The 23,566-nt window shown below is 47.0% G+C and overlaps 1 protein-coding gene across 2 annotated transcripts in view; it reads right to left on the minus strand.

Moving 5' to 3' along the window:
- The window catches only part of MAN1C1 (mannosidase alpha class 1C member 1), a 69,633-nt gene that overhangs the window by 1,597 nt on the left and 44,470 nt on the right, over window positions 1–23,566 (minus strand). For both annotated transcript variants that reach the window (XM_025198655.1, XM_025198654.1), the window contains exons 3-10: window positions 21,778–21,893; window positions 18,860–18,940; window positions 16,533–16,627; window positions 12,359–12,482; window positions 8,823–8,916; window positions 4,973–5,088; window positions 4,598–4,817; window positions 1,642–1,814 (exon numbers count right to left, since the gene is read on the minus strand). In XM_025198655.1, coding sequence (XP_025054440.1) covers window positions 1,642–1,814; window positions 4,598–4,817; window positions 4,973–5,088; window positions 8,823–8,916; window positions 12,359–12,482; window positions 16,533–16,627; window positions 18,860–18,940; window positions 21,778–21,893 — 1,019 coding nt within the window. The remainder of the gene's footprint in view (window positions 1–1,641; window positions 1,815–4,597; window positions 4,818–4,972; window positions 5,089–8,822; window positions 8,917–12,358; window positions 12,483–16,532; window positions 16,628–18,859; window positions 18,941–21,777; window positions 21,894–23,566) is intronic.

Here is a 23,566-nt window from a genome sequence, read left to right on the forward strand (position 1 = left end):
ACTCTTTATGTTTATAGAGTATCTTCTGAAGACACTTGCGACTGATAGCGTGGCCACTGAAATGCAATCTCTATGGGTATTTGTGCACGTTTGTGCTGCAGTGCCAGGAGCTTTTAAAAGTGCCCGGCGCCGAGGTGCATGCATTTGTATAAATAGTAAAATGCATGTTAGCAGTGAGAAAATGGTGGCAGCACACTTTTGAATTAAAACACATCAAAGGTGTTTTAGTTCAAAAGCGCACCACCGCCATTTTCTCAGCACTCACACGCATTTCACCATTTAAACCAATACATGCGATGCAGCGCCGGGCACCTCAGCTCGCATGCGGAGCAAACTTGATTAATCCGAAGCGTGGAAGCAGACAAATCTAGGTGTATAAATGCTCTATATGGTATGCACCAGCAGCCAACTGGCCATCACACAAGACAACAGAGCTAGGTGGGGGGCCATGCTGGCTGGAAAGTCTCCTATGGGGGGGGTGGGGGGGTGCAGCTTGTGTCCACACAGCACAAGCAAGACCTTGTCTCAGTCAAACATGTCATAGAAAGCTCACAGATCTACCTTTATAGGCTGAAGACTGATAAATATGAACCTGTGGATTCAAGCAATCTACACGTTTTGGAAGTGTGGCTTACTTCTCTGGGGAGGGAAGGAGTATGGGGAACAGATCAAGACCCCTGCGGTGAGGGAGGGAGGGAGCGGGACTGGGGCTGCACAGGGGGATGGATCGAGCCACAAGCGGCTTGTCCAGGGGACGCAGGGGTGGGGGGAGCTCCTGCTGCTGCAAGCACCCCTGGATCTGCATGCAGGGCAGGGCAGGGCAGGTTGCCACTGTGGGTTTGAGACTGGGCAGCGCTGAGCTTTTCCCGGCAGAGGGCTGGGCCAGGCTGCGCTGGGGGCAGGCGCTGGCGGTGCTGGGAGAGGGGCTACTGGGGAGGAGGGGGGGCGGCTGCAGCCACCCCAAAATTTGCTGCAGCCCTCCTGCCCCCTCCCCCTCCCCCTCCCATGCCCTCCCAGGGTGCATGCAACACCCCCACCTCCCTACACCCCCCAGATGAACCACACACAGCTCCGTCCCATGCCCTGCCCCGACTGGACTGTGCAGCGCCTGCCCTAGCCCCACTCCCTCCCTCACCACAGGGGCTTCAATCTGCCCTCCTCATACCCCTTCCCCCACAACAAACTTACCATCCAGACCTGGCTGCTCTCCCTGCTGCCAGGCTGTACTGGCAGTCTGCATACTGCACTGCAGCTGCACACATGCACGAGGCATTTATCAGCCAAAAAAAGCCGACTGTTGATATTGTCAATTTTCCTTACGTTGGTGCCGATCTGATATGGGACCAATATATTGGTGCATCTCTACTTAATACTGTTACTAATCTGGGGCATTTTTCCTCCAAGCCTCCCAAATTTATTTATCTCAGGCAAAGCCTAGACAGGAATAGGAAACATTCTTTCACTGACCAGCAAAGAGATGAGAATCAATGAGATTGATCATTGTATCTTGTAGGGTTGCTAATACATACTGGTGAGCAGTGCAATGAAAGTCCCTTTTATTCTTTTCCTGTCCAAGGGGAAAACCTTTCATAAGAACCCTGCGGTCTGTAATGGTTAATACTGTATGTTTTGCGGTCATACCTGCACAACTTCCCACCCCCACTGTCTGTATTTTGGATCATGCGTCAGTCTCCACATGTACAGGTAGCTTTCTACCACTTCCGGGCGTAGAATATAATAGCGCTCGCTGAGTCTGGTGGCTGTGGCTTCGGTTCCAGAATCAAAGCGAAACGCTTCGGGGCCAAGTTTGGTATCTAAATGAAATGAGAACACACAATAATCGTGATTTAAAATTCATCAAAGGAGAGGACAGGGTTTGAAAGGGCTTTGATAGAGCCATAGCTTCCAGTGGGATCTAACAGTGAGATGCAGAGCATCAACCACAACAAAAGTTCAAGTCAAACCCAGTATAAACTCCTCAGTCAATTCCATTGGCAAAAACAAGACACTTGGCTAAGCCTGCTCTAAATTCTGCTCTCACAGTTCTGGTGAAAGGTTTGGATAACAGCTACAAAAACTTAAGGTACTTCTGAGAATAGTAGTATGGGCCACATCAACAACATCAAAGATTGTGTATTACAGTCCACCTTGATGCAAGTAAGTACAACTTTCATTGAAGTCCATGGTCCTGGCCAGGCTGTATTTTGGTCCCAAGACTCCTAACATGCCCTACAGAGACTTCTCCCACACAGCATTAAGGCCTGATCCTGGAGGTGATGACAAGCACCCACATTTTACATTGAAATCCACAAGAGTCGAACAGCGGAGGACACAGCTCTAAGGACCAGGTCCTGGATGAGAAGGATCAGCAAGGCAGCTCTTACAGCAGAGCACCAGAAAAGGTTCTGCTGACTCTGCAGTCAAGGAAATGTTTGTGTTATGGGAGTTTATCGGCCTCATTGACAAAGGGTCCCAGCAGCTGGACCATTACTGCCGCAAATGCACAAGGGATCTTTTGAAAAAGGGTGGCCAGGAGTTTACGGAGACTGTATCTGATGCTCTTTCCCCTCCAGTACACGGACTTGGTTTTTCAACTGGAGACCACCACAGAATCTGGGTGGATTTCCTTGATTTAAACCACAGTTCCTAATAATTAAATAAAATGACTTGATCCTTGCACGCCTTCTCCATGAGGGTCTCAAAACACTCTGTGAATGTTAACAGACATTCCCCGCAGTCCTTCTCTTTTACACATAAGGAAAACGGAAGCATCTGGATTACTGGAGAGTCGCATGAAGTTGGGATCAGCTGGGAACAGAACTCGGGTTGGTGGCTTGTGTTCCTGTGCTCTGACCACGAGGCCATGCTTCAGGGATCTGTTATGGTTTTCTCCACGCACAGTTTGTCCTGCCTGGGCCCTGCTGCACGAATGAGAATCGAGGGATGTTTAGGGCACAAACTTGCCCTGTTTGCTGTTGTCTGAAATATAATGAGCTGGCTGATGTGACAGCGCTATAGCTGGTAACGGAAGGCTTAGTGCTGTCCTTTCTATGCTGGTGGGTACTGCTGAAGGTGAAAATTGCCTCCAGGCAGTCACAGCCAGAGGGCTGCTAGTTCAGGTGGCTAGTTTCACTTCTGGAAGCCCTAGGGGAGAAAAATGTGTTTGGAAGTCTTATTTCAATCTGCCTTGACGGTGATTCACTCTGCCGTAGGTAAATTAACTAGATGCAGCTCATCAGTACAGGTGCACAGATACTAGTAAGACACCAAAGTATGATAGGGGATGGCTCTATGAACAAGTTACCGTGAGAGAAGCTAGGGTGGTGGGGGCCAGCCGTGGCATAAATTAGCTTCGCACCCTCCCTGAGTGCCACTCTGATCCCTTTCCACTGCCCAGTGCACTGCTCTGCTGTCTGCTTCTCGCCCTATCTGCTGCTGTGCTACCTGCTCCCTTCCTGACTTGCTGCATGCCCCACACAGAGGCTGGTGTGTGAACCCACAGCAGTTCAGTCACTTCACGGTACCTGCCTGCGTGCATGCTCTTACCCCACAGCAGGTACTATGCAGCTTGCCTCCCCGCACCGAGCAGCTGACATACTAGGGACACACCCTGGCAGCAACTGGTCGTGCAGCCAGACCTGTAAGGAACAGTCCAGCAAAGATGGAAGTCTAGCAGGCCAGACTTCCAGAGACAGAGCTGCCTACAGTTACGTACTGTGCAGACAGGTGTGCTGCAGGAGCACCTACAAAGAAAGGAACAGTGGCATCCAAACTGAGACTGCACTTATGGCAACGCACTGCTTCTCTGCAAGATCTTTTCAGCTGTATGATCATAGCAGGTTAGGCTCTCCTCACTAACCACTTCTGGCTTGAACCAGGGCTTGCTGAGGGGTGGCTACGGACTCCTTGTTAGTATGGACTGCCTTTCCTGTCTCAGCATTGCTGTCATAGCATACTTGAAAAAAAATATTCAAAATGCTTTGAGAGCAAAGCACATTGTGCAGATGCAATGGTTTCTCTGGACTTGAGAAAGCATGAAGAGATGCATCTTGCCTTCTCAGAAGCTGTCTGGTTTTGCTTCTGGTTTGTTTTAAGGAGGAACAAGGAATTCAGTGACAGGTTTTTAACATTCTACAGCGCCCATAACTCTTAGCTGGACCCAGATTCACGCCTTGGGAGAAGTTAAGGTCAGATTAGAGCTTTTCTTCATTTCTTCCTGAAGTGGTGATGTGACACCCAGGAGCTCAGACTGTCCCTTGATAAATGAGAAAGGACAGTCTTGATATCTGAACAAATGACTGTGATTTAGACTTGGGTTCAATTCCCAGCTCTGCCAAACACGGGGTAAAGCACTAAATCTCTCTGTGCTTCAGTTTCCCTCTCTGCCAAATGGGGATACCTGTACCAGCTTCTCCTATAAAGGAGATTGGAGGACAAATGAAAGCTGAGAGGCCTTATTAGCTGGATTGAAAGTGCCGCAGAAACACAAATAAATTACGGTGATCCTCTGGCATATGAGACTGTCCTCTCAAGGCTGTAAATCCACAACCCACCAGTGTCTTATACGTAGGTTTTCCCCTCAGTCCGCACTGCTTACCTGACCGTGAATAAGATTCATGACAAGTGTGAGTTATCTCTGCAGCTAGATCCATATACTGTTGCTTTTGCTCTCCTCCTGCATGTTCTGCTCCAAGGGCTATCATGCCACCAGAAAAGCAAGCCAAGTGGCCCATTTTGTGATCCAAGATGCCACCTCGCCACTCTGCAATGTAGGTTAATCCTCCGGCAGATTTTTTTACCAAGTGCTTTTCTATTGCCTACAAAATATGAAATCGATACGCTCACTCGCTCAAAATAATTTTGCAGGAAGGGGAAAAACCAACACAGCAAATAAGTAAACCTTGCACTGTAACACTGCTACGGGCAAAGCAGTTGTTCATTAACACAGAAGCAAATCAAACGTGTTCCTTACCTCTAGCGCATCATTGTACATCTTTTTAGCTTCGGCATCTCTCTTATCCGACATCAACCAGGACTTGATCAGATATTCGTAAAAGCTGTCCCCGAGTCCCCCAATGGAGACATGGTCTGTGAGGGGGAAAAGCCAGGGAGAAATTGCTGCACAACTATTTTGGATAAAATCTGCAATTTGCAGCCCCTTTACAAAACAGAGCAATTACACCGTTATTTATTAGCATCACTCAAGTCTCTCTGCTGCCTTCTCAGTATGCTGTTGGTTGTTAGCAGTAAGAAAAAATACTGAGGAGGAAAGTGGAATCATAAGAAAAAAAATACTTTTTTATTACAAAGTGCCAGTTGCACTCAGTTTAATTTGGGGCTTTTACTTTGCAAATCATGTACATGGTCTCCTAAATTCCTGTTTATAAGATAACCATGATGTACCCTGGATTAAGAAACTCAGAGCAGTGGGAAGAACTGACCGATCTGCAGCTATGAGTTCACTGGAAAAGAGCCCCTTCTTTTGCCCCCAGGCTTGCAACAAATGGAAGAAGGACAAGAATTGGTTAAGTATCACAGCAGGAAAAGGAGGATTTGGCAGAACAGCTCATGGGGGCAGGCAGGTCTTGTGATTTATATTCCCCACATGGGGTAGCACACTGAGCTCATGCGGAGGCCCTGGGTTGCTTACGTATTAAAATGACAAAGCTTAGTGTGGGAGTGCACAAGGAATATTGCCTTCTGAAGCAATCAGATTTTCAAGGCTATCTGTTCAGAGTACACAGTGTTTTGACCTTACCTAGGAGGAGAATGCTAACTAATCACTCCAGGAAATAGGTAGGACGGTGGGAGCTTTTTGGCCTAGAGGACTCTAAATGGGAACCTGCTGGACAGATTTACATCTTTAAAGTGCACTGGGGGTAAGGAGGAGGACCCTAATTCTTTGGAACAACCCAGAACTCACTCACATGTCAAATGAGAGGGACAAATTGCCTTTCCATCACCATTTAACTGGAGACTGAACTGTAGTCATCTACCCTGGCTATCCACCCAGGTGTCAGCATGTGTTAAATTTAAATGCAGGCAATTAGAGCAGGTTTTTTCAGAATAGCTATCCTGGTTCTTTTCTCCTTTTTCCTTGTGCATACATAAAGTCCTGAGGCTTATTCTGAATAAATCCTACCAAGAAGAAAGATGAAGAACCAGGCATTTTGCTGACCCAGAGAGCAAACGGCTCTCATAAATTATGTCCAATGGTGCACAGAATAATCTATGGCAAAATAATGGAGATTAGAAACACAGATTTGGCAAAGAGGACAGAATACTGTACAAACACAGGCTGCCTTTAACCGGGAGGTGGGAGATCCTACGAAAACGCCAAAGCGGGAGTGCTGATATGCAATTGTTCTCCGCACGCTACAGGTGTTGCCAGAATCTGCCTCCATGCAAATAAGCCCTGAATTTCAGCACAGGATGGTGCACTCGTTTTCAAAAGGGAAGTGCGTCTGTTCAAAAGGAGAGCAACTCCTGCCCTCTCTGGAGGTGTGATGATTTGTTCTAACTATTTTCAAAAGAGCACAAGGATTCCAAGAAAACTGGCTTCCTGCAACTGGCTTGAATGACGAGAAACAACATGAAAGGCAGGTGCCTCTGGAGAAGTCTCTGTGGCAGGCAGCAGCCAAAGTCTACTCAGCTGACTCCGTCCAGCAGAAGCTGATCAGTCTGTTGCTTCCCTGGAAACCAGGTTCAAACCACAGAGCTAGCCAACATGCTACTCTGCCCAGGAGATGCCCTGATGATGCCTCAGTTTGCTGGCGTGTTTTTCTTTAGTTCTGTGATGTAAACTCTGTCCAAGCCAAACGCACAGGAACAATTATTAATCAGCTTGAAGACGGCTAGGTACCACAGTGATTTGAGTGGGTTGGCTAAAATGAGTTAAATGAATGGATTTATAAAGGAGTGAGTTAAATGAATGGATTTATAAAGGAGTGAGTTAAATGAATGGATTTATAAAGGAAGGAACGGTGAAAGTCATGCTGAAACGGTGGCCAAAACCGATCAACGCTGAATTCCAAGCGGGATGTATGACCCACTCGAATTCATCACTTGCAGTTAGAAGACTGTGAACACTGCCCTTTTGGAAGAGGATTGTTAACAGTGACTGGAAGGACAGATCTGCAGGTCAGAGTCACAGTGCCTTTTCTCCTCTGCGCATCAATGCTGACAGGATTAGTACAACTTCCCAGACAAAAGGGCAGCACTGATGCCAAGCGGCAATAACTTAAAGAAAATTAACTTAGAGAAAGACGTAGCCTGAGGAGGCAAAATCAAGTTTTCAAAACAGGACGTGTTGCAGAAACTGTGCCCATACAAATAGGGATGGACAGGTGAAGCCACTAAAAGGGGCTGTGGAGAGTCTGGAAGGCCTATTAATGGGATGTGGAGAACAGATATTTTTCCCCTCACTGAGCTGAAGCAGAGTTTTAGTGTAATGGGACAACTATAATCACCCATGACACCTTGTTGGTAAGATTTTCAACCCGAGCCCTGTCAATTACCATTAGAGGTGTTGAGACAGCAGTTAAAGGTCAGGGATTGCTCAGAGCTAGCGCTGTCTCATGCAACAGCAGCCATGCAACTGCCCTGTCAATTATAATTATTACTGCTAATACGGTGGTTAAAAAGGTCGTGAGTGATTCAGGAGTGCGAGCCGAGCACGGAAGACACATGAAACAAGGGTGCGATGTAATGAATGCAATGAACTTTGCTTAAATGGGACGGCTGCTTAATTGGGACAAATTTGAATGCACTGACGTGGCTGGATTAAAAACAGTTTCTCCTAAACTTCCCTTTAGAAAAGAAAACAGAGAGGGCAGAAATGCCTATGATAAAATTCTACCAGCGATAGGCTGGACATGTGGGGAGAAGCCAGAGTCAAGACCTGACGTTCGGACCAGAGAGCAACATTTTGCCCTTGGGCAGCAAAAATAGATCCTGCAGCTCCTCTCTGGAGACTGAAGCAGTTGTGCGGCGCAGGAAGAGGCAGGAATAGCAGAGGTTCTCATCTGGCTACGTCACTCCTATTGTTCCCATCATTCCTATGCCCCGTTTACTAGATGTCCTTCCCTCTTCTATGCTGCAGGCCTATCTGCTTAAATACTGGTCCCTTCCACCTAGCTGCGGTTGTGGTCCTAACAGTGATGCAGAAGACCCACAAGCACAAGCCCAAATTGCACTCTCTGCATTAGGAGGACGCTCCAGCAGCAGGTGCCATGGTGATGGGTGCATTAGATGCATGTGAGTGACTGGGCTGGGAAACAAGTTTCCTTTGTTCCTACTGGTTCTTGGGCTGTTTTCCCAGGAGGACCCCAGATTTCACTTCCTCACTGCTCCCCCAGATGGTTCCTTACTGGCTGCATTAATGCACGGCAAACAAATCTCTCCAGGCTTCAGCATGTTGCCTGCAAATCCCAGGGAAGCTAATGGGAACACGGGATACACAAGGAATGCAGGTTGAGGCTTTCAGAGATATGCTGATTTTTAATATCTGTGCAATGAATCGTGCAGCATAATCCTTCCCTGAACACGACAGGCTCGACACCTCCTTCTGGAGGTAAGATAGGCAGCTGGAAATAAGGCTGCTGTGAAAGATGATTATACTGCATTCTCTGAATTGGGTTATGTTTATCTAATCACCATGTATGATGAAATCCTTGATCAGCGTTAGCGAGGGCTTTAGTTGGCTGCTGATACCTTTCCTTGGCTCACTGGTCTTGCAGTTCCCCTCACTTTCTAAAGAATGATGCAAATGCTGAAATGCGTTTGTGGCTATATGTGGCTCAGATTAAGAGACCGATACATACGCTGCACCCAGTTCCCAGTGACCGGGCTGAGAAAGTTAGGATAAAGCCCCTGTGGTTTCTCAATTCGGTTCAGAACTTTGCGGATGTTCATGACCTACAAAGAGAAAACAGACAAGATGCTTTCTATTTCTCCATTAAGAAATCAAACACTCTTTTGCTCTGCATTGAAACTTTTGAAATTGTTGGCTTTGGACACCCAACTAGACAAGTAACAAGCCAGTAGAGGAGTGACCTACCACAAATGCTGCTGCTGTTCCATGACTGGCAAATACATATAGATCACTTTAAAAAAATCCTACTAGGCCCCAACTCAGCTGACTACTTACGCACGTTCTTTACGCACATAAACAATCCCACTGAATCCAGTAAGACTGTTCATTGGGGTTTGGTGTGGGGAAAAAAGCAAAAAGACTAACTTCATGAGGCCATCAGTGATGGAAGACCGTGGTGAAAGTCCAATGTTCTAGAGCAGCGGTTCCCAATCTGTGGTACACGTACCACCAGCAATATGCAGACAGACTGTCAGTGGTATACATTAACAGATTTATTATAATTACTTTCTATGACAAAAATTTGCTGGTGGTACTTAAGGTTGTATTGTTTTAAATTGATGGTGCGCAATCTGTCCGAGTTTGGGAACCTCCATTCTAGTGGAAGGAAGACGTGCGAAATGATTTGCATGTTAAACAAACGTGCGTTTACGAACTTGCTGAATCAGCCTTCGGCTCTGAATAGCCCCACTTCGTTTTCAGGAAGCCCCTAATGGTTTTGTCCCAATTAAATCCTGCACATTTTCTCCATAAGGAATGAGAATAAATTGCATGACACTAATATTCTTCGTAACCTTCAGAGCAGTTGTAACCCACAGAACTCTAAGCCAATAAAATGAGATAATTTATATGCCAAAAGCTGGCCATAGACTTAAGTCAGAGCTTTCAAGTAAGCCCGCACATTGCATAATATTTACTGAAATTTAGCAGCATGGCACTTTTATGGTCCATCTGAATAAAGACAGAGATGGACATCAGTCCCACTAAAATGGCACGCGTCCCAAGCTGCGAGTTAATGAGTTGATCAACTCCACTGAAGTCATTTCCCTCCGGATGACCGTCTGAGCCCATGTCCTCCTGCACCTTCTCTCTCAGCATTATTTTGAATCCAATGCATTTGCTGTGGAATATAACGGCCACGTTTAGCCTAGGATAATCTATTAAAATGGAGTTCTCACCCTCCCTCATTTGCTGGATTGGGAACCTAAAAAGGGAACTTGATTAGCTCTAGGAGGACCAAATAAACCAGACCCTTGGTTTAACAGACCACAGTGTAGCACGGAACATAGAAATACGCCTAGATGGAGAGACAGTCTCCCTTTTCCTTGCCTCTATTTCTGGTGTTCGTTTGACCTTAGTTTCCTCCCTCTTCTCGTTCCCACTCACTTGCATTTCCACATCTTTGTCTCTTCCTCACCTTTTTCTTGCCTCTGAACCATTTACCCTATTTCTCATATACAATGTGCCTTTTCACCCCAACATTGGGGTGTGTATTAAGCTGGGAAACTGATTTTTTGCCCTGCTTTGATTCCTGCTCCACAGTGCATTAGCTCTGGTATTACCATTAAGACAGCAAAGGGAGTCAACGGCCCATTGTTTTTCATGTCACAGGTGTTAACAATCATCTCTTTTTTTGAAGTGTCATTCTGCTAATTAAGCAAACATAGCTCAGGGCAATTTTGCTGGTTGCTAGGGCTTATGGTCTTGCTTCTGTTTCATAGCTTTGCCAGATCATAGCTCCATCCATGGAGACCAGTCTTCAGCAGCAGCTAGGGTTTTAGTTAAGCAGAAAAAGGGGAGGGGTGAGCAAGCTGAAGGTTAGGCTCTGTACCTGCTCTGCAGCTATAGCTCTGGAAAAAAACCCTCTCTTCTTCATAATGCCTTTCAAAAACAAAGTGTGTACTGTATTTGGGAGCATGAGATATGAAAAAGAATATGGTATCACTCCTGAATCATTTATCTCCCTTCCTCATTCCAGATTACTATTTCCTCATCTTGCCACCCCTCAGAGTCCTTGGTTTCTACTTTCCCTTCATTTTCTGATTCTTCTCTCCCTTTTTTTTGTTTGACTCTACCTTTCTCTCCCTTTCTTTTTTTCCATGGACTCCCTTATCTTCTCTGTTTCTCTCCCCTTCTGCCTGGTCCTTTTTCTCCTCCTGTCCATTCGCTGAGTAAGCAGGTGGCTAGCAGGTCAACACTGGAAATATCTTGAAAGCAGTCTGTTCTCAAACCATTTTACTAGAAAGGCAGGGAAAAGAATGAGTATTTTCACTACACTCTGGTGTGATCTATTTTCATCGGACTCCAGGGGGAAGTTCTGATTCTAACAGGAGTGATTTGTCTCCCTCAGAACCTGTTCCTTGGGGAACGTGTGGTGAAAGCTAACGACAGCTGGAATCCAGCCGTGTTTTTATTAAGTTGCTTTCACGCACACAACAAGATCACTTGTAGAAAAGCTCAAGATAATGCATAATATTAATAGATTTTCATTTACAAGTTACACAAAAAAGAAACCAATATGTCAACTGCCAAACCTTTCCTTTGCAAAAATCCCAATGGCTGGCATATTATATTTAACATCTGCCAGTCCACAAGTATGAGGCATTAATGTTAGGATGCTGAAGCTAAACCATTATCTTGGTTACAGGCACTGGAGAGACAATTTAATTTAGCCGATGCCTCTGTATTCAGCAGTGGCTTTGTGCTACAACTTGGTAAGACTGAGATATGGGGAGAAAGCCCAAGGTGCTTCCCAGTGATCGTCTCTGTGAGAGGGAAGAGAATGGCAAGGCCGAAGGCAACATGAACAACTAAGGACTATATTAAGACAGCAGCTTTCCACCCCATGGGACACAACAGCGTCTCAGACTAATCAGAGCATGGCAACTCTACAGAATCAGTGCATGGATACTGATGGGGCTTGGTCCTGAGAGCAAGTCATAAGGAATCCAGATCTCATCATAGATGCAGCTGCTGGCCTCCTATGCACAGTCTGTGTGGGGGTTATTCAGTAAGCTTCTTTACATAAATATGCTGACTTGATGTAAAACAGACCCTCCAGAGCATGGGCTTAGCATCAAATTCTGTCTTTGGATGCACAAAGATACGTACGAGCCCCAGGGCTGGGATCAGCTGAAACACTCATGCTGACACTTCCTGGGCTTGAATGCCAAGGCTGGAGGCAGGCCATTTGCAGCGAGAGGTCTCTGCCTGTGGAACTTGCCCCCTCCCGCTGTCTGCCAGAGCCCATTAGTGACCTTTGCAGCCTGTAAAGCATGCATTTAAGATTGGGTGTCTAACTCTGGGTCATTACCAGGATGATTTCTCCACTGGCAAGCTGGGCTGTGCAAGGCAAAGGCAAAGGCTTCTGTGCTCCCTACCCTGAACAGCTGAATGTAACACGTTGCTTTACTTCTAGAGCTCAGACACCAAGGTGATGCATGCAGGTGAATCATTTTGGTAAAGTGCAGCTGGCCAAATACTTGCCTTCTCAGTAAATACTGGGTTTCCCGAGAGCTCTGTGAGGTGCAAGAATTCCAGGTGCAGGGTGCCAAACTCTGCTAAGATGCTGCTTCCTGCAGATGCCCAGCCCCAGCTCCAGCTCATGCCACTGCAAAGGACAGAAGAGGGAACTTTTGTTACCAAGTAAACAGCTGGTTTCTCTGTCTGATGAAGGCAAAACTCTTGTCCCCACCATTCATTTGCTGTATGCACGAGCCCATTCCTGACATTCAAGGAGTGAAACATTGTACTCTTGACTGACAGGGATCAATGACATTTCCAGGTTCTCAGGGATCATTTGGGCTGAACAATTACAGCCTCAGCAAAAAGGATTAGCTGTAAGCCCAAAGCAAAGGAGCAGGTGAGGCATTCTGGCCTGTGGGTGTCCAGGCTGTCAAAGGCAAAGTCAAACAGGAGTCTTTTGCACACAGACACTGGGCAAATCGGCTTCACAAAGTGCACGTAATGGGGGAGACGGCAGAGCTAAGCCCTGCACTGCACAGCTGGTTCCTCTCCAAGAGACACTGGATGAGAACCCCACCTTCCAACCTCCCAGGTCACCGAGAGGACCGCGAGCTTTCTGAGGGCTTGGCACCATCTCTAAGCTGAAATGAATGCAGCACCTTGGATCCCAATATGCTTTATACATATCCACGTTTAAACCCTTGAGATGCAGACACCTGTGGCTGGCTAGGCTAGCAGCCACATTTGTGCCCAGCACAGCATAGCACCAAGAGTGAGGAGGGGGTTAATTTCCACACCTGACTGCTGGAAAATGCACCGTGAGAGCTAACATCCCTGGAGAACAAGGATCTAGTGTGAGATCCCCCAGCCCTGCTGGTGCTCCTCTGATCCGTCCTGCAAGCACAGGAAGGGAGAATCTCCAGAGACATTACATTTCAGACTTGTGGTGGATCCGTTTTCAGACCCGCTGCTCCGCTCTGCTCTCCTTCTCCTCCTGCTCTACACAAATTCCACCTGGGGTGGGGAAAGGTCTCTCCACCAGGCAGCATGTGTAAAGAGGGAGCAAATTATGATGGTAAGGATAGTGGGTACCCACAGAGAAGCCAGTCTTACAAAGACTTTGAATCTGATCAAAGGGTGAGAAGGGCAGCAGGCTCTTCAAACAGCTCACATGCTCTCACCTGCCTTCTATCTGCATTTGATTTTCCACAGGGCTGTTCCCGTCTCCCAACCTACTGCTACAGATCATGGCTGTCTGCTGAGAGTCCATCTCTCCGAAAGCCACGCAGACAGGAAAGTGACCTTTACCTTTAGGGCTTGATCCCAAAATAGTCTCTGCAGCTGCTGGCCCAGGGAGGCTCAGAGGTCCTCTTTTCAGAAGTGATGCAAGCTTGATTTTCAGATCTCTTGATTACCAGGATTTTCAGTGGAAATTGCCAGTGTTACGCATTTCTGACCCTTCCCTTTCTGGGGTAGGCAGGTGGGGCGGGGGGAGGGAAGCAACACTAGAGGGTGCCTGAAAGCTTCTATACTAGGAAAAACAGGGATCTCTATTTACAAAAGGCTAAAACTAAATGATCTTTCCCCAGAAAAATGTTTCCCTTTGAGGAGAAATGCAGAAAGCATCTGCAGGTGCAGAATTACTTCCGACTCCAGACAGGAGCAGCAAGCCTCTCCCTGCAAGGTACGTCTCCCCACATTATCTAAGTGGGTAGAAGACTCTTCTGTCTTTGTCCCAAACTGCTGGGTAGTGTTGCTGCATGCAGTTACATCAAGGAATGCAGCTAGGATTGTCGTCTGTGGAATCCCATCATCCCCATCTGGATAAAAAGGGCTTCTCACTGTGGTTAATGGGCTGCAGCACTCCCATACCACATATGGAAGGAGGCACTGACTGATCTAAGTTCTCCTAGCTGTACGAGCCCCCGTTTCCATTTTCTTTAGCTGCTGCAGTGAAAGGACATGAAAATAAATAAATAAATAGTATCTCGTGCCCAGGAACCCCCTGAAAGCTGCTTCAGACAGGATGTATTTGAGTGAAGCAAGCACAGCTGAAGACTGTGCTCACTATAACGGGGGTGCTCCAGGCTGACCGGAGCTGAAACAAATTGCCCTGAGACTCCCCAGCTCAGATGCTGCAGACAGGTCATTGGCTGGGAGGCTGCAAAGGGCTGGTCCGCAGCGGGGGCAAGGACCACTGGGAAAAACTGAAGTAGCACCTATGTAACAGGTAACCTAAAGGCACCCCTCTACGTGGCAACAGCCTGCACCTTCCCCAGCTCTCAGCGGTCAAGGCCAGCCTGACGTGGCACTGGTCAGGAGGGATGGTCTAGCAGAGCCGGTCTCCACCTCTCTCCTAACCTTTGGGCAAACACTCCCCTTAGGAGGACGTTCCCTAAGACAAAGGAAGGTGTGCAGGACAAACCCGATTCCTAAAGGAGCTTTAACCATGATCCAAAGTGACTCAATAGCTTGAAGAAGTAGACTGCACGTTGCAAACCTAGGCTACAGTATGACTGCACCTGACGCCCCTCCAAACAAGATCCATGTAGGAAAGAAGCTATCAGGCAGAAAGCGAGGTTGATCTGGATTCAAGCAGTTCCCTAGGCTAGCAGGGTAAGGACATCCCTCTGCCCTGGACCTGGTTGGCTATTTGGGCATCAGCAGATCTGCGTAGTGAAATCCCATAGAAGTAGGAAGAACAGAATTGCAAGCCTGGGCTCAAAACCTTCCCCAGCTTCTGCTTCATACTGACAGGGGGCCTACCCTGGTGTTTAGATTAAATGCCCCTTTGCTTAGTGTCACCCCACAGGTTCCAGCAATTTCTCCATCAACTGTACCCTGAGCTCTACTCTCCTTTGCAATACATGCCTCCTGCATAAGTGCAGGCTGTTCAACATAGCCAAGCTATGTACACCATCCAAAGACTCAGTGATCCCAGCCTCCTTATCAGCTTCATTGCCCCTCTAAGAGCCCAAGCCAGTAACCCTCCAAACAGTCTCCATTTTTCTCCCTGTTAGCCAAGGCCCTCAGCAAAACATTTTGGGATGTCTGGGTGGAGACGGGCTGCTGCGCTGAGTGTCTCTGCAAAGGAGAGAGCGAGACCTGGCAGTTCTGCAACAGGTAAATTTGTGCTGAGCCTTCATCTTTGAGCAAAGGGATAGAGTGTCATTTTTGGAGAGGAAAGAGCTAAAGGTGACGGACAGGCTCCCAATTCTCACTGAGACAACTGAAGGGTGACCGTGATATCCCAGTGACGGATCAGTCTGAGTGACACAATCAACAGAACCCTGCAGTTGATGAGAAAAAGGGACCGAGTGGGAGATTTGGGAGTAACAGATGAATTAAGATGTTCACAGCAGCTGCTCTACATGTTAGGAGAAGTAAAAATGAAAGGCTTGTGTTAACCTGTATTCAATGCTCTCTGTTCTCCTGCCAACCTGCAGCTGGTACCCAGGAGTTTATTTGTGAGCATCAGAACAAACAAAGATGACCTTGTTGGCAGCCAACGCCAATTAAAACCAGAGGCTGGGAGTCACGGCTCCAGGATTGTACTCTCATCTCTTCACCCACTATGGAATGTATCGTCTCAGTCTGCCCCTTTTATCTGAGAATGTTCCCTACCTCACAAGCAAAGTGAACTTAAATCTATCCCCAGATCTAGTGCAGGCAGGGAGATCATACAGACGCTGGATCCTCTCACCCATCTAGAGAAGACCCCAACAGTCAGGCACGTAAAATGCATTTCTCAGCTCCCCTGCATGGACCTAGGGCAGGTCCACAAAAGCTGCAACATGCACTCCACCGGTCACATTGCAAAACTGCACGTGCAGATCAAAGATGACTATCTACACCAACATACAAACATCACAAAGGAAAACGCGAGCAGGAAAGCACTCCTCCAGCATGAAGCTCGGCCCAGACGTTGGGAAATAAAACACGAACTAGCAAAAAATTGATAAAACCCAGCTGGATTTAACTTGAGTCGCCTCTGCCTATTCCCAAGGTCCATCTAGGAGCGCGGGTTGACAAAATGAAAGTTCTCTGAGAATCTGGATGCAAGATCTAACAGAGGCAAAATGCCCCTAAGGAACAGCTGTTACCAATTGCTTTTGGACCTCGTTCTTTTACAGACACTCAGTGAATAAATACCACACTCTCCAAATGACAGCAGAAATAATGATATACATCTTACCTGCCCAGATTTATGACACCTCGTGGGATGCCAGTAGGGGTGTTGAAGGCTGGTAAGAGCTTCTCTCCAAGTTCTAGAGCTTTACTCTTGAACATCTGTTTACAGGAAAGGAAAGAAAAGGAGAAATAAAATGTATCCTGTATGGCTTGCTAGCATCAACGAGGTTGGCTTTCTTCAAACTCACTTTTCTATACACACGCTACTACAGAATGTGCACAATGGCTCATTATCATTTCAATGAGTGAAGGTCGGGGTCTAGGCCTATTTTCTGGGATGGACCTGACCAAACAGTTATGGGGAAGTATTAATCTGGATCAGAATTTTTTGGATAGCCCCTGGAAACCTAGACTCCAACATTGTGATCCCAACATCCCCAGACTCTGGATTTGGATCAGCTAAGCCAGAGCTGCAAAGCTCCTTCAGAATCACTCTCTCTTTGTTGCCAAATTAAATGTTTGGATTTTTAACTTCCCAGAGTCCCAGGCTACCGAGTTGAACTTTTCTGGGTCAGTACGAACTGATCTTGCAGAGTGTCCCATGGAGGGAAAAGGCCTCTTTTTTAGAACTTTTCCTGGGAAGGCCAAAGATGCTGAGAGGAAGTAATAGAAGTCAAATTTAAAGGAGCTTTTTCAAAGACAAAATACAGCAGGATGGATAAGGCAGGCTGTTCTGAGCCCAGGTCATTCCTCATTTCAATTAGATCTGCTTTCTATGCACACGCAACCCATCTCCACGAAAGATCCATGGAATTATCACCTTTTTTCATTCCTAAATCCGAAGTCAGGGCTTTCAAATCAAAGTATGGCTCCTGGCAGCTTGCAGCACAAAGCAACCATATATAATTATTGTAGGACAAACCGATAGCAGCCGTAATCTGTGCTTGAGAGATTAGACCCGATCAGGGGAAGCCAGTAAGTGACTTAGCACAAGCCTTTTACCTCTAGCCTCCCCATTTCAATTCAAACTGTCACAATAGTCGCATGGAAGCAGGAAATTGAACACTGAAGAGCCCAAGGTTTCACAGGAGTCTGGATCCGAATGGGAAGCCAGGAGAAAGTCATTAGGTGCTCTGACCTGACAAACACTGACCTGTCTGCAGCCTCAAGTTAACACTGCCCAGGCTTTGGGAGCTAGCTGGCTGCCAATCTGAAGCCCAAGGAAGTTGTGTACATAAGGAACCAGAGGACTGGGCACTGGGCCTGAGAGAGCTTTCCCAGAAGGAAAATCACAAGAGGAACACGTTCCTGTAACTCATACAAAATGCAGCTTTAATAACACAGCCTTTCCCAAGGCTCCACAAATCAATGGCACCACTTTGCAAAGATGAGCCATCATTTCCCAGTAGAGCAGACAATTCTCTGCAGCAAACAGCAACCTGGAACAGCCCAGGAGGTTAGTGTAGGGTAATGTACGTTCACACTAGATCCTGCAGTTCTTATGCCAGCAAAACTCCCACTGAGGTCAGGGGGACCAGGCCCTTGGTATGCCTCCAATAGCCAAGGCAAAGAAATAATCTCTTGATCTCCCTCCATCTACTTGTAAAATTCCAGCACAACTATATTACGGGGCAGATTATGGCATGAAGCCCAGGCCTCTGTTGGAGAGGGGGATGGGGAATAAGGAACTGTTCTGCAGTGGGAACCTTCTGACTCCACTGGAATTTGCTGTGGGCATCTTGCCCAAGGGACTGGTTGCTGTCACCGTTTGAAAGGATGGAGAGTTTAGCTCACCATTGCTGGCTCTGTGGGCATGAGTTAGGGTGCTTGCTTCTGCCTGGGTCTTTGCTTCTGGGGAGAAAGGCTTTTTGCACCCTGAATGATGAAAGCCCCAAGTTGCCCCATTGCTGATCAGCGCAAAATTCTGCTACAGTGAAAAGCCTAATAAGACAGGCAGTTCAGGACTGTTAGTACAGCAGATCGCACTGGCAAGTCAACCTGCTGCCCAGGAAGGCACTTGGAAAGAGCCCAAAGTCTGTGCTGTTTCCTCTGCTTGGGGTGCAAAGTGATAAGGGCAGAGAGGAAGGCAAAGGAAAGCAGCATTTCACTGGGGACCAACGTACCAAGCTGCTGAAATGGTCCGGTGGAGTAATGATTTTTTTTTTCCAGAGGAGCCAGGCACGGCATGTGCAAGCTAATTATGCGACACAATTAAAAGAACACTGGTGACATTTCAATAATCATAAAAAGGTTCGGGTTAGGCTGCTGTTAAAAAAGGATTATTTTAAACTCAATGGGGAGCTGCCGGAAGCCACCATCCATCCAGAAACAGCCTACTAGAGCCACGATGCTTGTGATCACACAAGGGCTGTGGGGCTGCTGGAAACAAACCTCTTCTCCAGTTAGGTAGTAGGCAGCCAGCAGACCTCCGACGTAGCGGATGTTGACTTCAAACAAGGACGCCTCTCCATTCTGCAAAGAACACCAGCACGTGTTAGCTGGCAGGTACAAGTCACATCACATAGTGGGTGCACTGCCGGTGGGGAGGGGGGCAATGAGAAGGGTTTGCAGTTTTCTTGGCATGCTCAAAACCCTGCAATCCTCGTTTACAGCTTAATACTGCTCTGCCTTCTTAGGGGGTTTTCCACCTGGGATCTCAAAGCAGTCTGCACACATCAAGGCTCACACCATGGGGAGGTAATGTAAGGGGTATAAAGGGGATTTTGCCTACTTGTGAAATGCTTCCACAGTAGCTGCCTAATGACACAGCAACGTTACATAACAGCCTAAGATGGAGTGTGAGCAAAAAGATTTCCTCCATTTGAAGAGGGAGGGGCAATTCAGGCTGGCAGAAAATAACTGGAATCCAAACAGGACACTGGAGTTGACACTCTTGCTCCTTTAAGAAGCGCCAAGATACTGAGCTGAAGAGTTTGTTGCTAATGGCCAAAGGGTGGTCCCCTTCTGCACGCAGCCTTCCCGCACCATAGCAAAGTGCTGGGTCGGTATCGACACTGTGGGGATGCTGCTACCTGCCAAATCACCAAGCCAGCCTCCAGCATTAGTCACATGGAGGCCTCCTAATCCAGGCCTTAATCACCTCCTCCCCCTAGACTGAGAGCTCCACAGTACGAAGCAACGATGCAGCTGCCGGCACGTTCACCGAGACAAACAAATGTCCATGCTCTGCTAGAAGCCAGCCAATGCGTATGGATGCGGTTCGCTGGTCCGATGAGGAAGGCACTCACCTGGAACTAGTTAAGACCAAGTCTCATCCTATTCCTCATCAGCAAATGTCAAAGCAATTGCTTTCAAATCGTGTTTTTTAAAAAAACGTGCTCCAGACCTGGGAGGCTGCATGGCAAAATGATTTCTCCCCACTCAGACAACACATAGAACCATGAAAAAACAGGAGGATCAAATGGCAGCCTGGCAGTGTCAGTGAGTGGACTCTTTTAACCCCGAATATCATCTGTTCCTTCCCACCAACACAGTGGGTCGCAAATAAGAATTCACGCCTCCTCAAGATGAGGGCTGAGATAGAGCTCAACACCCCAGGATGGGAAATGAGCAGAGGTAGCAGTTAAAAATCATGTCCAAGTTTGAATTAGGACAGTAAGCAACAAAATGGTGAAGGGGGAAGGAAAGAGACCTTCCTTGCAACTGGAAGGAGGAGGGAAGTGAAGCGACTCAGGTCTGGAAACAACATAAATGTCTACAATTAATACCTAGCATGGCATCTCCTGGGTGCCAGTTCTAAGACTATGACGGACCAAGACCTGTGGGTGCTGCTGTCCACACCATCTGGAGCTGGGAAATGCAGTCTCAGACAAAGCCCAGTTTTGCTCCCAGACTCTGGCATGTTCCTCTTTTAAGCTAAATCCAGGATTTCTGTCCCTCTGTCTCACTGTGCCATACTCTTCCTTGCTGAACTGCATTAATCACATCATCCATGGTTTGGTTCAGCTGTTGCACCTCCTCTCCCCACCCCGTGGCATAAATCCAGAGAGCTGATCTACAAAGGAGCTGAGGGGACACATATTTCCCTGCTGCTAGTATGGGGTAGTCCCTATGTTTATGAAAAAGTCCTGGTAAGAACAGCAATTTTTCAGTTCATGCTGAAGACAGTGAGGTGTGGGGTGGCTGGGACTGTGAGCCACTGAGCATACACAGTCTCCAGCATCCTCACTGCTTGAAGCTCCAATCCTGTCCCACAAAAAAAGCGCTCTTGGAAAGATCCAGCCTTCTGCAGGGATGGGAAGAGACATCCTTCAGCAGATTTGGGTCTAGCCCTCTGTGACCTGCAACCATACCTCAATCTTTCCACTGCCCACTGAAGTAAGCAAAGCACTGAAACAAAGTGCTCTTGTCAGCTGCTGCTGGAGCCTCCTGTTTGCTTTCCAATTTCTCCCAATCCTGGCAAATTCTCTCAAACCCCACCACTTCTGAAGAGATGCCCGGCTTCCTGATCGCTCATCTCTGAAGCCTCACGCTGGAGAGTCCCTCTCCATCCAAAGCCTCCAACCCGCCCTTTCCTGACAATCTGAGCTCCTTGTCACAAAGCCAATTTTTAATTAATTTCAATCCTTTTCTCTCTGCACTGCGCGTTTGGACTCCAGCAATCAATCTATTGCATTCATTCCAGTCTTTGCAGATCAATCTATTGTGTGGGACGGGATTAAAAGCCTTTATGAAATCCAGATAAATTATCTCCCCGTCGACTTCGTCCCTTGTTTATCGATTCAGCAACATTCTTAAAGCATTCAACTGCATGTATCAGATGGGATCTTCCTTTTATGACTATATGCCAACCAGCCCTTCCCCAATGATACTTTTCTATAAAGGCAGCTGTGTGCATTGTTCAAATGGGGAGAGCTATTTTTCACTGTGGATTAACTAGGGCAGGCACAAGAAAATCAAAGTTTTAATGGCATTTTGAGTGTAATGGCCTGCATATGCCATTGCAGCACACTGCAGTTCCACCAGCTCTTGCAAGTAAGGAGCAACTCAGCCTCTGGATGGCAGGGGATGCTGGGGAAGCAGTGCTGTCTGCTGGTCTCTTGCAGAGTCGATCTCTATCTGACACTTCTGCATTGTTATTTTGATGGAGTGGGAAATGGGCTGTGGGTCTGGAGGTTGGAGAGATCAGACTGTCCCTTCAGGCCTACGAACATGGCTACTCCTCCCTCGCACTCTCTTCCCTCTTTCACAGATGTTTTTAGCAGAAAGCCTCTTGGTCAAAACCTCACACCAAAGGGTGATCCAGGCACCCCAACGGCCCAGACAGCTGTTTCCAATTACTGACTCACCACATTCAAGTCAAAGCTCTTCTCCACCCACTTTTTCGCTTCTTGGAATTCCTCCTCAAGCTCCATGATGTACAGGGTGTCTAAGGCATCTATCACCGTCGCCCCTCGGAGGCCTCCTGCATGGGCGAACAGAACAACGTGATTCGCTTTTACATCAGCTTCACCATTAGTTTCCTTAGAGGGGGACACCCATTGTGACAATTCCCTTCTGTCACTCCTCTTCCCAATGTAACCGCAAAGCTTCAAATACATGTCCAGGGGCTTTTGGAGGAAAGTTCTTACTTTGGCCCAGTTCCTTCCTCTCTGACAACTTTTACATTAGCTATTTTAAACAAAAATAGGTTCAGGGCATACACTTTTGTGGCATATCAAAATGGATCTGATGGGTTCATCTAGGGACTGAACATTTCAAAAGACCTCCTAGTCCCTGTTATTCTTCTGCTTAGCGCAGGAAGTGCCTACACAGAAGCTGTCATAGGAAGCTGGATCCAGGTATACTTTGGGGAGGAGGGGGAAATATGAAACATGGAGAACTGTTAGCAAGATTTGAGTTCTTGGCCCTTCTTTATTAAAAACCCAAACCAAAGTCCCCATGGCATATAATATACCAGCATCCCTGAAAGGCAGCCTTTTGGATCAGGCCCCTTTTCTGTTTTAAACTCTTGCCTTTTCCCTTAAGGCATCCTGGCCAATTCTGCTGATGTTATAGGATCAGTTTTGACACTTCTCAAGCAGTCAGCACATCCCTGCTTTAATAAAAACTCGAACTAGGGTTTTATTGCACACCTCGATATTGCTGGCTTTTAGATGCTGTCTGCATCAAAAACCAGGGGGAAGTAGAAGTAGGGGGGGGAAAGGGAAGCTATGGAGTCAATCACTGGAAATTCATTCATTCATTCCGACAGAGTTGGGAATGATCATCTACCCGGCGCTATCTACAAAAGTGCTGTAGATGGAGTCAAGCAGCCACGAGATCTCCGAGCTGGTTCGAAAAGAAATGCTGACGGCTATGCAGCATGTTTACAAAATGCAGCAACCATGAAAAACAACATCAGCTCAGTCAGAGTGGTTTTTATCAACTCTAATGATTCTTCAATATTAACGATGATGCGATTTTTATGCGCTTTCTTATTAGGGGGGAGAAATGCACCAGCACTGAACAACATGGATGTTGGCAAAACACTTCAAGGGGGGAAAAAACACTATGAAAACCCCCCCCAACATTGCCCAAGGCAGAGCCTATTACTGTGATATTCTGAGAGAAACACATAAATGGGTTTGTTTTAATTTGCAGCTATAGTCCACACAGCCTTTCATAATCTGCAAAGAGACCATTAGAGAAAAGTTGGATCTGCTCACAGGAATTGAGGACAGAGACAATAAACTCCGTTCCCTGGGATGATTAACTGAAAAGAAAATATCGTCAGAATTTACGAAGCCTTTTACATTTTCAGCAAGCGAGGGCTTTAAACACATGAAGTGCATCGGGGGATTAGAAACATGCTCAGCTCTTTCTGGCAAGATGATTCAGAGATGCTCTGCTTTCCTCCCCTGTATTTTACACAACAGAGGGTGTGCTTCATTGATGGTTTGTCCTTTGTACCATAGGAAGCTACTGTTTTAAATATTCCTTAAATGCTGGGCTATCTCAAGAGCCACAGGGCTGCATGTTCTGAACAATCATCTTTTGGATGTTTCCTTTCTTCTGTGCCAGCTTTGAAGCCACCTAACAAAGCTCATTGCAAAAAAAATTAAATGATAGGCACCAAGGAAATTGTAGTAGTCTCAA

Source organism: Alligator sinensis, unplaced genomic scaffold, assembly GCF_000455745.1.
Source record: "Alligator sinensis unplaced genomic scaffold, ASM45574v1 scaffold337_1, whole genome shotgun sequence".
NCBI lineage: Eukaryota > Metazoa > Chordata > Crocodylia > Alligatoridae > Alligator > Alligator sinensis.